We start from the raw sequence: 13087 nt of genomic DNA, 5'->3' as shown, positions 1-13087 counted from the left end.
TTGTGCACTCAGCTGGTTAACAGCAACCCCCCCTCACCTCCTCATTCTCTTCAGAGGTCAGAGGTCAGAGGGTGTGCGGGGTCTTCTGGAGACAGAGGACATTTCCACCAGTATGAAGTCAAATGTGTTTTCATCTGTTCAGATTTTATTCTTTTGTTTTCTGTTAATTACGGTGTCTAATATTGAGTATTCTTATTCCTTGAGTTCTTAATTAGTTTCATAACACACATTGGTTGATATCAGTCAAAAACACTAATTCTCCTCAGAAATCATTAAAATGTCACTTTGTTAAAAAACAAAGTGACATTTTTTTGTTTTAGAGTTTTGATGAAAACAGGAAAACACACAATAATTTCCCCTCTCCGATAAACTACACATCAAATAAATCACAATATCTTCAGGATTGATAACTGTTTTTGTTTTTACAATACTTTACTTTACATTTATATTTATTAACTCTTCTCACTCTGACGGCCTGCGGGCGGGCCGTCAGAGTGATAACTGCATATTTGTGCTATGCACACAACTGCCCTGTAACATGAGTATTAATGTGATATCTCATCAGAAAGCTACGGTTCTTGTAATTCGATTTCTGCAAACCATTTCAAGATACAATAACAACAGCAGGTACAGTTAACGTCTCTGTCAAACAAGCACTCCAAAAATAGCCGATAAAATATCGCCATGACTCACCGATTATGATTCATAACGTCCCCCTTGTGCATGCTAGTCCAGCAAAAACGGTATTGCTAGGTGGCTAAGGGTCCACTCGATCGAATCCAGTAAAAGATTTAGTCCAAAACACATTAGTACGTCCATAAAGACCCACGGGGGGCTGTTGCATCATTTCAAATTAGCCAGCAGATATGATAACTCCGATCATATTTCGGCCATAACTTCACGTTCCATGTCAACAGAGCGGAGATTTTGATCGCAAAATGGAGCCTACATTCCGCCGGTTAGATTGACACCTCATTTGACCCAATAGGAGCTTCTATAGCCCGCCCACAGTCTGGAACAGCCAACGAGAGTCCGCTTTGAAAGACAATGCCCGCCTCACTTCTTTGGGTAAAGTTCGAGCCAATCGCAACAGATCCTGTTCAAACTCAGGCTCCACATAGCCAATGAAATTACGAAGCCAGGGATATGCAGATTTATCAGATTGAATGCTGGGAAAGTTTCTAACCTGAACTGGAAACCATGAGTCAAGTTCCTGGGACAGAGCATGAAGACTAAAGTCTGGTTCTTGAGAATTTTCAAGAATCTGTGAAAGTTGGTAATGGTTAAATATGATATAGTTAACTACGCATTGACATAAATAAACTGTAGTTTGAATTTCGAACACGTAGTTTATCGTAGTATATGCATTTTGACGTGGTGACGGGAGCTGCACTCTTCGTGAACCACGTGTAAAATATTAATTTTCTGTTGTATTGTTATCAAATTTTAACTTATTCTAGGCGTCCTGACTGTTGGCTGTGGAATGAGAGTCTCTTCAGGCCTGTCAGTCCCAGCCATAGATAGCTGCTGCCATCTGTTGGCCAAAACAAATCTAGGCGGAAGTAAAATGCTTCTCTTTCACTGTGCTGAAAACGCATTAGCTCAATGCTAGTAGCACTTACGGTGATTCTGACTGTTTGTGAAGAAACTTCAGTGTTGCCGTTCAATAAAGACTAAAACCATACATGTACTCCCAATGGTTCAATAAGAGCTGTCAGTTTACTTTGGGTACGCGGTGGATAGGCGTTTTAGGCAAATTATGCAGGAGTGAGAAGAGGTTAACGTCTCACTTCTATAACATTTCCGGTCTTAAGAAGAAAAGTATCGGAGCAGCAGAACCAGAGATACCCTCCTTAATCTCATCCCTTCTTCTTCGCTGTCAAAACCTGGCGCCTACGTTTCCCATGATGCAACTCCGCTTGACAGTTGGGAAGGAGGGAGCTTCCGGTCCGTTTAGCTGCTAGTGGCGATTAGCCTTTAGCTTAAATGAAAAAAAGAAGAATAAAAGGATAAACTCTTTTCTTGATTATTTTATTATTTTCAAACGTATGAACTGATTCACAATCTGCACCGTCACGGGTTCATTCTGTCCGCAGTCAAATCATCGAGTGTTTGAGTCTCTCGCAGACATTTTAAGCCCTTTAAGTCAACGATAGATGCAGACTTTACCCACAATTCATTGCAATGTGACGTTAAACACGTGGTAACCAGTGTTTAAAAAAAGGTAAACAAAGAGGACGACACGTGTGTTCAGCCTGTATTTAAATGTATAAAGTAACATTAAGGATTAAAGATGGAACAAAAAAAAACCCACATTATCAGAGCATATTTATTTATTAATTATCAAATATTTGATTTCGTTATTGAAGCTGTTTTGACAAAAAACAAGTAAATAGATGATCTGAAATGACCTCATCTTGTGAGGAAAGAGCCTGGAAGACGTTTAAATCAGGGAGGACATAGTATCAAATAAATACACACTATTGTACATCAATGGTTCAGGGTTTGAGGCTTTACGGGGACTCAAAGGCGCCATCTTGTGCCCTGTCTTCTTATATAATAAAGTTTATGGTCGTGGACTTGTGATGTGGGAGGAGCTAAGAGCTCCACACGCGAGGCTGAAGTCCAGCTCAGAAGTAAAAGCTCTGAGAACACAGTTTCATTCACACGTCACTCACAGCTTTGACTCGGACGACAAAAACCCCGAAGACAACAGATCCGAGGTCAGTGGTTCATTCACGACGAGGCAATGCAGAGAGTTAATGAAATGAGATGTTTGACCTGTTGCATTCCAGTAGAAGCAACTTCTCTGTCTCTATAACTGTTAAATGACTCCTTGAGAGAGTTCACTTTAATGCTAGCGGTAGAATGTAACTCATAATAATAATAACAATAACTTTATTTATATAGCACCTTTACAAAGTGCTTTCACAGACAAAGCAGCAAAAACAAGACAATAACAACAATAACAGAAAGCTCAGTGAGACAGTTTATACGATAAAAATAAACAAATAAATAAGTAAAATAATTAAAATATATATATATATACTAAAATAATTTACTAAAATCAACAAATAAAAATAAAACAGAAAAGCAACGACATCACATAAAAGCCAGTCTGTAAAAATGTGTTTAAGAAGTGAACACTACAAATGTGTACTTTGGCCCAGCGTACACCACTCCAAAAAACACTACAAATCTGTGCAATAGAAACGCACTGTGCAATAAAAATAGCCTGTCTGTATATATAATATTTTAGTTCTTTAGTTATACTTAGTTACTGTGGATTTTGTACTTTCTGACTGAGTTGATATGTTTACTGTTTATTACTTATTTACTTATATATATTACTTGTTGCTCTTGTTTTGACTCTGCATCTCGTTGCCCTGTCCACCATGCTGCTGTGATCCTGTGCATTGCCCCACTGTGGGACTAATGAAGGATTATCTCATCTCATCTTACATGAGTACGTTTACATTCCACCACCGGGTAAAGTTACAATAATTTTGAAAATGAATTACAAGTAATTAAGTAGTTATAATAGTTCATCATACTTTATAGGTTGATGTGTCTTCTGTATTAATAATCTGAACCTGTAAAAAAACAATGTAGCGAAGAAGTATAAAGTAGACATACTCAAGTACAAGTACCTCAACATTTTACTTGAGTAAATGTACTGCAGATTATCATTTTCATACAATACATATAATCAATTTATAACACATCATACACTGTTATAGATTAAACTACCCAACAGGGTTTAATGTAGTAAAGTGTAGCTCCACTTTGTGAAACAAGTGTCGTTTGAAGGTTGAAGAATGTCCGTATAGAGAGGCTAAGTCATGTTTCTGTGTCCCCCATCGGACTTTTGACTTGCAAAATTATATTTTAATTAACACACATCATATGTGTAATTCATGGAATAACTTGTAATTAGTTTTTTGCCGTACATATTTATCCCAGAATAAGGTCCCACAGTGGTCCATAGAAGGGGGCGGGTTAGGACACAGGGCCTCAGAAAGGCTCTCTTTCTATAAAACGAATGGACCGGATCACAATCAGCTATGTATGTGTGTTTGTATACATACATGGAATGTGACTCCAGTTTTCACATTACTCTCAACGTACATGCATAGAATATACAAGCAAACAAGAAAAATGTAAAAAGAAGGACATCAAAGTAGAACAGAGAAACTAAGCATAAACATTTCACATTTAACTTCTATGTGCAATATAAATATATGTCTGTGTCTATGTCTGTGCAAATAACATTGGTTTTAGGCATTTGGACAAAAAGATGAATAATAGTTGAATTTATTAAGTATAACTTTCCGGTTAACTGGATTCACCATCTTCCAATATTAGGAAATCAAGTGTCCTCTCTTCCCTCTCGTGGTATCGGTCCAGTCCAACAGTTTCAGTGTGATTATTTGATCATATCTGTCTCTGGGTGTTTAGTGTCTCAGTTCAGGATGGACAGGAAGCAGTGCTGTGTGAAGCTGTCCGTCCAGCCGTCCAGAGGGCTCATGGACGAGAAGTTCATCGTCCTGGTCCAGAACGTCCTCCCTGGTTCCCAGCTGACCGTCTACGCCTTCTACCAGTGTGAAGGAGGACACAGCTGGGAGGCGTTCGCTCACTACACCGCCAACGCCGCCGGGACTGTGAACGGTACGCGGTTCAATACCTAGACCGGGAAAATGAAACAGGAAATGTTTGCAAGCGTCGTAAAGTTTCATGCAGCAAAACGCAGTTTGTTATAAAATGATGCAACGGTTTGGACAGAATGAACATCGAGATGAGAAATATTTCTTCATGCCTTCTACTTCAGTTTCTGAGGATCCCAGTCTGGGAGGGACCTATTCTGGGGTTGAACCGATGGGTCTAATGTGGAGCTTCAGACCAGTTCCAGGCAGCAAACCTGGGCTCAGGTAGGCCAACAAGGATAGAGCTGTTCAGATGAAACCAATCAATACTGAACCAGTATCAGAGTCGACTCTTTCCCATCATCCCTCAGGATGAGGAAGATGAACGTCCAGACTCCCATGGAGGTCACAGTCTCAGTGTACCAGGGTCACCTGACTGAGGGCTTCGTGGACCAGGTGCCGCTGGCCGGTGTGGTGGTGGAGCGCTGGTACATGGCGCCCGGCGTCCGCAGGATCCCGATTACAGAGGGCGGACTCACAGCGACCCTCTTCCTCCCCTCAGGTAGGACCAGAACAGAGTCTGGAGGAAGTTGTCGTCTGGGTGGAGCTCTGGTGTGACGTGGATGAACATTAACCATGAAAGTTAACCAAGTTCAGCTTTAGAGAAGAACATCACCAAAAAGAGTTTACACGATGATGATATTGTTTATTTCTGTTTTGTCTGGTCTGAAGGTCCGGGTCCGTTCCCCGGCCTCCTGGACCTGTGGGGGGGTGGAGGGAGGTTGGTGGAGTATCGAGCAGCGCTGCTGGCCTCCCACGGAATCGCCTCCCTGGCCCTCGACTACCTGACACCTAAAATCACCAAGGACACCGGGAAGATGGTGGACACCGAGTATTTTGAGGTAAAACTGACGTAAAACACGTTCATGCAGAACGTACAGACTTTGTTTCTATCGTCATCACCGATTGCACACGCACGTCTCCTAACAGTGCAAATAGTGTTCGCCCATTCATCAACCTCAGGGTCACACACAGGATCTTAGAAATACTGAGAACATGTCGGAGCAAGTGAAGAGACCCGATGAAATGAAATGTTATTCACACTTTCTCTCCTGTGCTGTTGTATTTGGTTTCACTACACAGTGGTGTAGCTGGTCAGTGTTCTCCACTCCACCAGGAATTAAATGTTAGGGAAGGGTTTTGTTGAATCGGTTTTTTTTTATCATTCATTTATATATTTCTTTAAAAAGATCGGAGGCAAACCAGTTTGGGCTCTGCGCTCGCACATTGCCACGTGAGCACCGCGTGTGAACTTTTCTAAAGGCGTGAGCCAAGAGGCATGTCGGTGTATCGCACAGAAATTCTGAGTGAGAGTCCCAAAGCTGCACGAGGGACAGAGCGATATGCGTCCTTTATTACAATGTAGCAGTGGTCCAGTGTGTTTTTGTCCCTGGTGCAGTTCTTTGCTGAGGTTTGCTCTGTTGAAGTCCCCAAGAACAATGAGCAGGGAGTCTGGGTGTTTGTGCTCCATGTTGGTGATCTGCTCAGCCAGGTGTTGGAGCGCCTCACTCACACAGGCCTGGGGTGGGATGTAAACACCGACCAGAACGAGTGAGGAGTACTCCCGTGACATCTGTACACCAACCTTCGTTATAATAGAAGCAGATTTCGGGAGGCGGAATCTGCTTCTATGTTAACGAAGGTTGGTGTACAGATGTCACGGTGTTAAAGGAATCATGCAGCCCGACAACACAGCAAGTTGTGTCGTGTGACCCGTACGGCGATTTCTCAACTTTGAAAGTCGTGTAGTGTGAACTTGGCTTAAGACAAAGCAGCAAGTCCTCATAATTTAGAAGCTCTAAGCTGATATAGTTTGACATTTTGCTTCAAAAACAGCTTAATCGGTTCAAAAAGTAAAACCTGAACATAAGCTGATATTAATTGTTTTAGATCGAACTGTTTTTTTCTTCACCAACAATCTCCACGTGCATCAAAAGCCTTTTAGGAGCAGCTTGTTCTTGTTGCAACCTGCATCTCGGTGATCATTTATTTTAGGTGTGAGACACACAGTCAGGTTCATGTTGAGCTATGTAGTTAGAAGTCTTTTCTGCACACACCAGGATGTGAATCTGTTATCTTTGTGTTTATAGATCAATAAACCATTCAACACAGAACAAAGGTTCATTCACCTTTCACAGATCAGAGACGAGTGTTGTAATTAAAGATAACTGGAGGAAGTCGTAATGTTTGTCCCTTCATGGACCGCAGGATTTTAGAAATACTGTGAAGAGACCTGAACCTGATTAACATTATAATTATTATTATTACAACATGTCCACTAAACACAGGGCCTGACCCTTGAAGGCTTTGATTTATTCAATAAACTCTCCACATCAAAGATGTATCTCAAGTGGTGTGATATATTCATACATGTTCACTAGGTCGACACTTGGCACCGGGGTTTGTTGGCTGGAGGAAGGAAAGGTTTGTGATTATTCCAAAAAAAATCACAAATTATGAATTTGTCTCAGACGGCTCGACACCCTCTATCCTCAGACCCTCGGGTCAGATCAGCAACAACTCCACAGACAAAAACGTTTAATAGAAAAAACAGATCAATCTGAGATAGAAATTCTCTCTTCAAGACCAGATGTGCGAATTCTGTTTTCAAGACGTAAATGAGACAAATATCAGCTGACTGACAGTTTTCAAAGGAGTCAAAGGTCACACCCAGATTACAGCAGCCTGTAAAGTACTGAGACATCACGAGAGCTGGTTTATGGAAACGTGTTGCCAATTAACAATATTATTTCAGGTTTACTTTCTAAAGCTTGACAATAACAGCATAGATACGTTACACTTTCCATTCGGTTCCATGTGTGAAAATACTATAAATATAGCTTACACTTAAACTGATTTTGATTTTTTAAAATACATTTTGCTGCTCCTGCCACTGAACTATCCCTTTAAACATAGAGGTCAGATCTCATGTATGTGTACGATGATACTACTACTGTTTTTAAAACCAATCTACCAATGATGTGTGACACCTTTCTCTGACATGTTTCTCTGCTGCAGACGGCCTACAGAGTCCTGGAGCAGCATCCTCAGATCCTCAGCAGCAGGATCGGCATGTTGGGCCTTTCCTTCGGCACCAGTATCACCTTTAGATTGGCGGTTTACTCCCAAGTAGTGAAGGTAAGACGGCTATAACAGAGTTACTGTCGTCATCTTGACGCAGCTTAATGTGTCTGGTTGAAGTCATAGACTGCAGACATGTTCGGGGCTTCTGTTTTATGTAGTTATTCTGCTAATGCATGTATAGTCTCTATAGAGGTGATAAACCAGGTGTTTGTTTCTGCTGTAAAGTTTTGCATTTTAACTTGGAGGTCTATAAAGATCAACTCTCTTCAGGAGCCTCAAGTGACCATTTGACCTGTGTACTTTTTCTGTTCCGTGTCACTTTGTGGTGGAAGAAACTATTCAACAGTACCGAGTGAGTCCTCTGGTACTGAAATGAAGAAACATTGAGAAAAGAAGTTTGTCTTTAAAGTATTTATTCTCTGCGCAGAGAAGATTCAATCGTCGTACAGAATGCAATGCGGTCTGAAGGAGGAAGAACCCAGAGGGTTGGTTGTGTACGACTCATAAAGGGAGTTCATCACTAGGACATCTGGACAACAGGGACCTCTCAGTGGTCAACCATTGAATGGTCCACTGATTGCATCCCCATTCAGCCCCTTATCAAAGCTGACAACATCATGCCCCTGATTAAGACACACACCTAATATTACTCAACCTGAGAGGACCCTCAGTGACCATGTCTGACATTCATTCACCTTACTAAAACAAAAAGGGCCAAAACACTGAGTGGTCACAATATAAAAACAGATAAGTCATAGTGGAAATGTGCTATCACACTTATTGGATCTTTCTTGTCCTTTATCATGAGTTCAGATATCAGGTTTCAGTCTCAGCTGATCATGTGTAAACCTGTGTGTGAGTGTGTGTGTGTGTGTGTGTGTGTGGTCTCCCAGCTCAGGTGTGCAGTGTGTATTAGTGGGAGTCATGTGCAGCCGATCGACGGATCTATGGAACAAATATTGGCTTTCCTTAACAAGTAAGTTGATCTGACTTCAGTTACTTTCAGAATTTCTTTGTTCAACCACTCAACTACTAACGGTCAGATTGTCGTTAAATGTGCTGATGACTTTCCTGCTCCCCAGAGAATGAACCTTAGGTTCCAATGACGCCGTGATCTTTCCTCTAGCGCCGCCCTCAGGACAAACTATCTATCCCTTTTGTCCTCTCAGAAATAGTGATAAGACTCGATTCAACGAGGAAAACCATGTGATCTGGCGAGATCTGCTGCTGCCCATCCCCACCGACCCCTCACTCAAAGTGGACGTGAGTACCACCAGACAGAACCTTTACTGCGTTTGTTATTACTTATTTGTTAGTGTGAGTTTGGGCTTTATTTAATCGTACAATATTTTCCAGCAAGAACTAAACCATGAACATTGCAACTACCACTTAATCACTCAACTACCGTACCAGCCCATAGTATCTTTTTGTTGCTTCTTACAACTAATCAGGTGGACAACTGTTTCATGTTGCCTCTCTGTGTGTCTTCTGAGTCGTATTTTGATTTTCAAGTTGATAAAAATAGGGAACATCTCCAAAATCAACAGATAAATGCCACTAATTCCACATGTGTTGGCAGGTGATGCAGAAAACATTTGTTGTGCAAGATTAAAAAGGTGTAATTCGACATTTTTAGAACAAAAGCTTTTTGCTCCTTTGAGTAATAGATTTCTGACAGCTGTCGTAGTTAATGGTGCTCAATACGAAATTCAGAACATATCTATTGCCTCCACGCCGCTCTCAACATGGCGATGGCTGAGCCGGCGGCTAACGGTGCTAACAACAACAACAACAACCGTTTTGGAGACGGAGCAGCAGCTTGGAGTACAAAAGAAAATCCTAAGAACTGAAGTATTTGTGAATGAATTCTAGTCCTGAGTAATATCTCCACAGGTGACCGCAGGGGATGAAAGTCTAAACTGGAGGTTTATGTATGAAAGCTGAAACGCTGCTGCTGTTTGTGTCTGAGCAGGTGGGACGTCTCCAGTGTCCTCTGCTGCTGGTTGTGGGTGAGGACGATCAGAACTGGCCCGCCTACGAGTCTGCAATGGACGTGAGTTTACTGACATGACGGCATATTATATATATGTGTATATGTATATGCATATACAAAGATGTATATATATGTGTGTATATATTTATATGTGTGTGTGTGTGTACATATATACATATATACACACACATATATACACGTAAATATATATATATATATATATATATATATATATATATATATATACAAATATATATACATGTAGGTATGGATATATACAACGGCCAGGGAGTGCACATTTGTAAAAGAGGAAGACGGTTTAAATCATGAGAGACGATCTTCTTCTACTTCCTGTTGTCCAGATGAAGGAGATGATGCAGCGGGCGGGGAACGAACACCTGCTGACTGTCCTGTCGTACACGAACGCCGGTCACCTGATCGAACCTCCATTCACGCCGTTCGCCCGAGCCAGCAACTTCAAAATAGTCACCCCCCAACTTCAGACAGGTAGGTGCACCTTCACGGGGTTCCTGCCGCTCCTTAAAGTGTCCTGAAAGATCTTATTTGTAGTCATGGTTTGAAATCTTAGGTGATGTCTAGATTTCGATTGGTTCTCAACAGGCCTCCTGCTCTCACGAAGGTAACGGGATTAAAGAAGCACACGAAAGAGGACAGATAATGCTAAGCTAAAGACAGTTGTCCAGAGGGGTTCAGAGAAGAACACAAAGTTATTAATAATAAGTTAATATTAAGAATCTGGATGATGTGTTTTTTCGTGCGGAGCCACAGCGGCCAATGTGCGACATGAAGGAGAGGAGCTGACTTTTAGTTTAGAGACGGCTAAGCTGTAGATTTAGTGCACGGTTCAGGTGGATGAGCGGTAGACTCACTGTATGTGTCTTAATGTGGTGCATGAATTAATACCGACTCTGTGAGAGCGAGATGACTTGAGTTTGGAGGTTGGACGGCTGTTTGAGTTGCCTGTTGTCTTTGCAGTAATGGTTCTGTGGGGCGGAGAGATGGTGGCACATTCTCGCGCTCAGGAAGACGCCTGGAGGAAGACGCTGGTCTTCCTGAGGGAGAATCTGTACGGCGGCTCAAACCCTGGTGCTACTTCATTTTCCAACCTGTAACCAAGTCAACACCTGTTGGTTATAAAGTCTCTAACTGGGAAGAGCTACTTCAGGAGCCTCTGGTTCAGGAAGTAAACGTCTTGTTCATTTATCCTCGTAGATAATATTACGTAACTCACGTTTCATGCTTTGATTGACATGAGTCAGTACAAAGGATGAATAACTGGTAATAATATTAAAGTTTAATTATTTATTTTCTAATTACAATGTGCTTTTATCATCATCACTTCATTCACTATTGCTTTAGTCCAAAGCGTCCAAAAACACTTTACTATGATTACTATGATAGAAAACAGAGAAAACCATCAGCACCTCACACTGGAGAAGCCGACCGCCGAGAATTGTTGAGAGTTTTTGATCAATAAATGATCAAAACGTATTTACATTTTCTGAGGATCGATTCATAAAGACAGAGATCTGTTTTGTTTTTTTATCCTGCGTTCTGTCCTGATGGACCATCATTGCATTAATAATGTACAAAATGAATAAACATGTGTCTGTGAATCACTTGTCTACAGTTACAGATTCTCACACATTAAATTCCTCTGCAGAATTTTACTACACTTCAAACTCACTAAAATATCATTTCTGCAAGAATTAGCTGAAGCGTATTATTAATATCATCACATTTCATATTATCTTCTCCCCCATGTGGATGTGATAATGTGGTCCGTGAGTGAGTGAGTTTGCACCTCTGTGTCTGTCCGCTAACAACATAATATTTTGGATCCCAGCTACTTGACCTCTTGTGGTTCTCAGGGTTCTCCGCCCTTCTCTAGTTATTTTAACCCAAACAACGATTTTTTCTCGTTTTTTTTTCTAACAAAGTTTGTTCCTGTAAAGATGAAAGTTCATTTTGAAAAGGCGGTATGCATGAAACGACCGGAAACGTGTTTCTGACACATGAAAATAAGAAGTAATTTATCTTCAAATATCATATGAATCGTGGAATGACGATATGTTTTACTGCTACGTACACGACCAGACACTCGCTAGCATTACGCACACTAACTACGCTAAACCTACGAGTGTGTGTTGTTAAACTAAAATGTGTTGTACAAGTAGCCATTTAAAATAAAATAATGTTTAGTCCTGGACAGAAGATTATGATTTTGTCGGACCTGTGAAATAAAGTCTTTTCAGAGCTTATGAATAATGACTTTTCCAACTCTTGAAAAGAGATGATGAAGAATTACTTTATTAATAATTAATAATCCCACTTGCACTTTACAAGTATGACACACCACACCTGGCCACGTCCAGCTGTGATGTTAGAGAAGTTCATGATACTTAAACCTTTCAACATAAAGGTGAGTGCACCAGTACTTTCCTTCCACACAAGATCCAAATGTACTTTGACTAAATCTGGAGTTTTGAATACCTGGAGGAAGACGCTGGTCTCTCTGAGGCTGAATCTGTACGGCGGCTCAAACCCTGCAGCGACCTCATCATCGCACCTGTAACACCGAGTCTGGGCTGCCGTGCTGTACCATCACTGCCTGTACATTTAGGAAATACAAAATGATTGAATCTGTGGTAAGATTGAACATTGCTGCTAGTCTCATGAAAATCATGCTGATGGTTTAACCGTCGTGACCCGTTCAGAGTTACAGATTCTGAGCTTTTAAAGGGCCGGTCTGGTGGTTCAGCATGTTTTAATCCGTCATAATGACATTGATCACAGGCAGCCATTTGCTTCACTGTATTTGTCAATATCAATTCTATTATTTTTGGACAAATATGTGTTATTGTTATGTGCTGTTGAAAGCAGAGAAGGTTTCAGCCGCTGGCAACAAAGTTCATAATCTTATCTCATCTCTTCAGCCGGCTCTCAAACCCGAGAGGTCAGCGTCCTGTTTTCCAACAGTTTTTTGGGAATTGTTATCATTATTTACCACATACCTGAAGCGGTACAGTTGGCCTTCAAACTTTAATGTAACAATGGATCAAATAGTGTCTGGTCCTCCGCATGAAATATTACAGCCTGGTGAGACTGAAGCTCTGGTTTATGTATTTCATTAATAAACAACAGATCCTTTGGAATATACCAATAAATATGTAAAGAATACTACATGATGGCTGTTTTTGCTAGTGCATCAGAGAAAATGTAAAAAGTGTTGTGTGTTGAACTGATATAAACTTAAATCTTTAAAATGTAATTCTTTTTTTTGTAT

General features: G+C 40.9%; 1 protein-coding gene across 1 annotated transcript; it reads left to right on the top strand.

Annotated features, from left to right (window-relative positions):
* Positions 1-2647: 2647 nt before the first annotated feature.
* On the top strand, positions 2648-12031 carry LOC116396293 (peroxisomal succinyl-coenzyme A thioesterase-like). The gene is made up of 11 exons (XM_031870798.1): positions 2648-2723; positions 4459-4668; positions 4829-4928; positions 5015-5205; positions 5376-5545; positions 7722-7841; positions 8681-8763; positions 8957-9050; positions 9760-9840; positions 10143-10287; positions 10777-12031. Exons 2-11 carry the CDS (start codon positions 4473-4475, stop codon positions 10911-10913), a joined length of 1317 nt encoding a protein of 438 aa, XP_031726658.1. The 5' UTR covers positions 2648-2723; positions 4459-4472; the 3' UTR covers positions 10914-12031.
* Positions 12032-13087: the final 1056 nt, after the last annotated feature.

This window comes from Anarrhichthys ocellatus, unplaced genomic scaffold (assembly GCF_004355925.1).
Source record: "Anarrhichthys ocellatus isolate YVR2014 unplaced genomic scaffold, GSC_Weel_1.0 scaffold2, whole genome shotgun sequence".
Taxonomy (NCBI): domain Eukaryota; kingdom Metazoa; phylum Chordata; class Actinopteri; order Perciformes; family Anarhichadidae; genus Anarrhichthys; species Anarrhichthys ocellatus.
This window is presented reverse-complemented; position numbering and strand designations above follow the sequence as displayed.

What these genes read in the sequence shown, in the direction of transcription:
- LOC116396293 (XM_031870798.1), top strand. Translation starts at nt 4,473, where the DNA reads ATGGACAGGAAGCAGTGCTGTGTGAAGCTGTCCGTCCAGCCGTCCAGA. An exon ending in CGCCGCCGGGACTGTGAACG is followed by an intron (nt 4,669 to 4,828) that starts GTACGCGGTTCA and finishes CTTCTACTTCAG; the next exon opens with TTTCTGAGGATCCCAGTCTG. An exon ending in GGCAGCAAACCTGGGCTCAG is followed by an intron (nt 4,929 to 5,014) that starts GTAGGCCAACAA and finishes ATCATCCCTCAG; the next exon opens with GATGAGGAAGATGAACGTCC.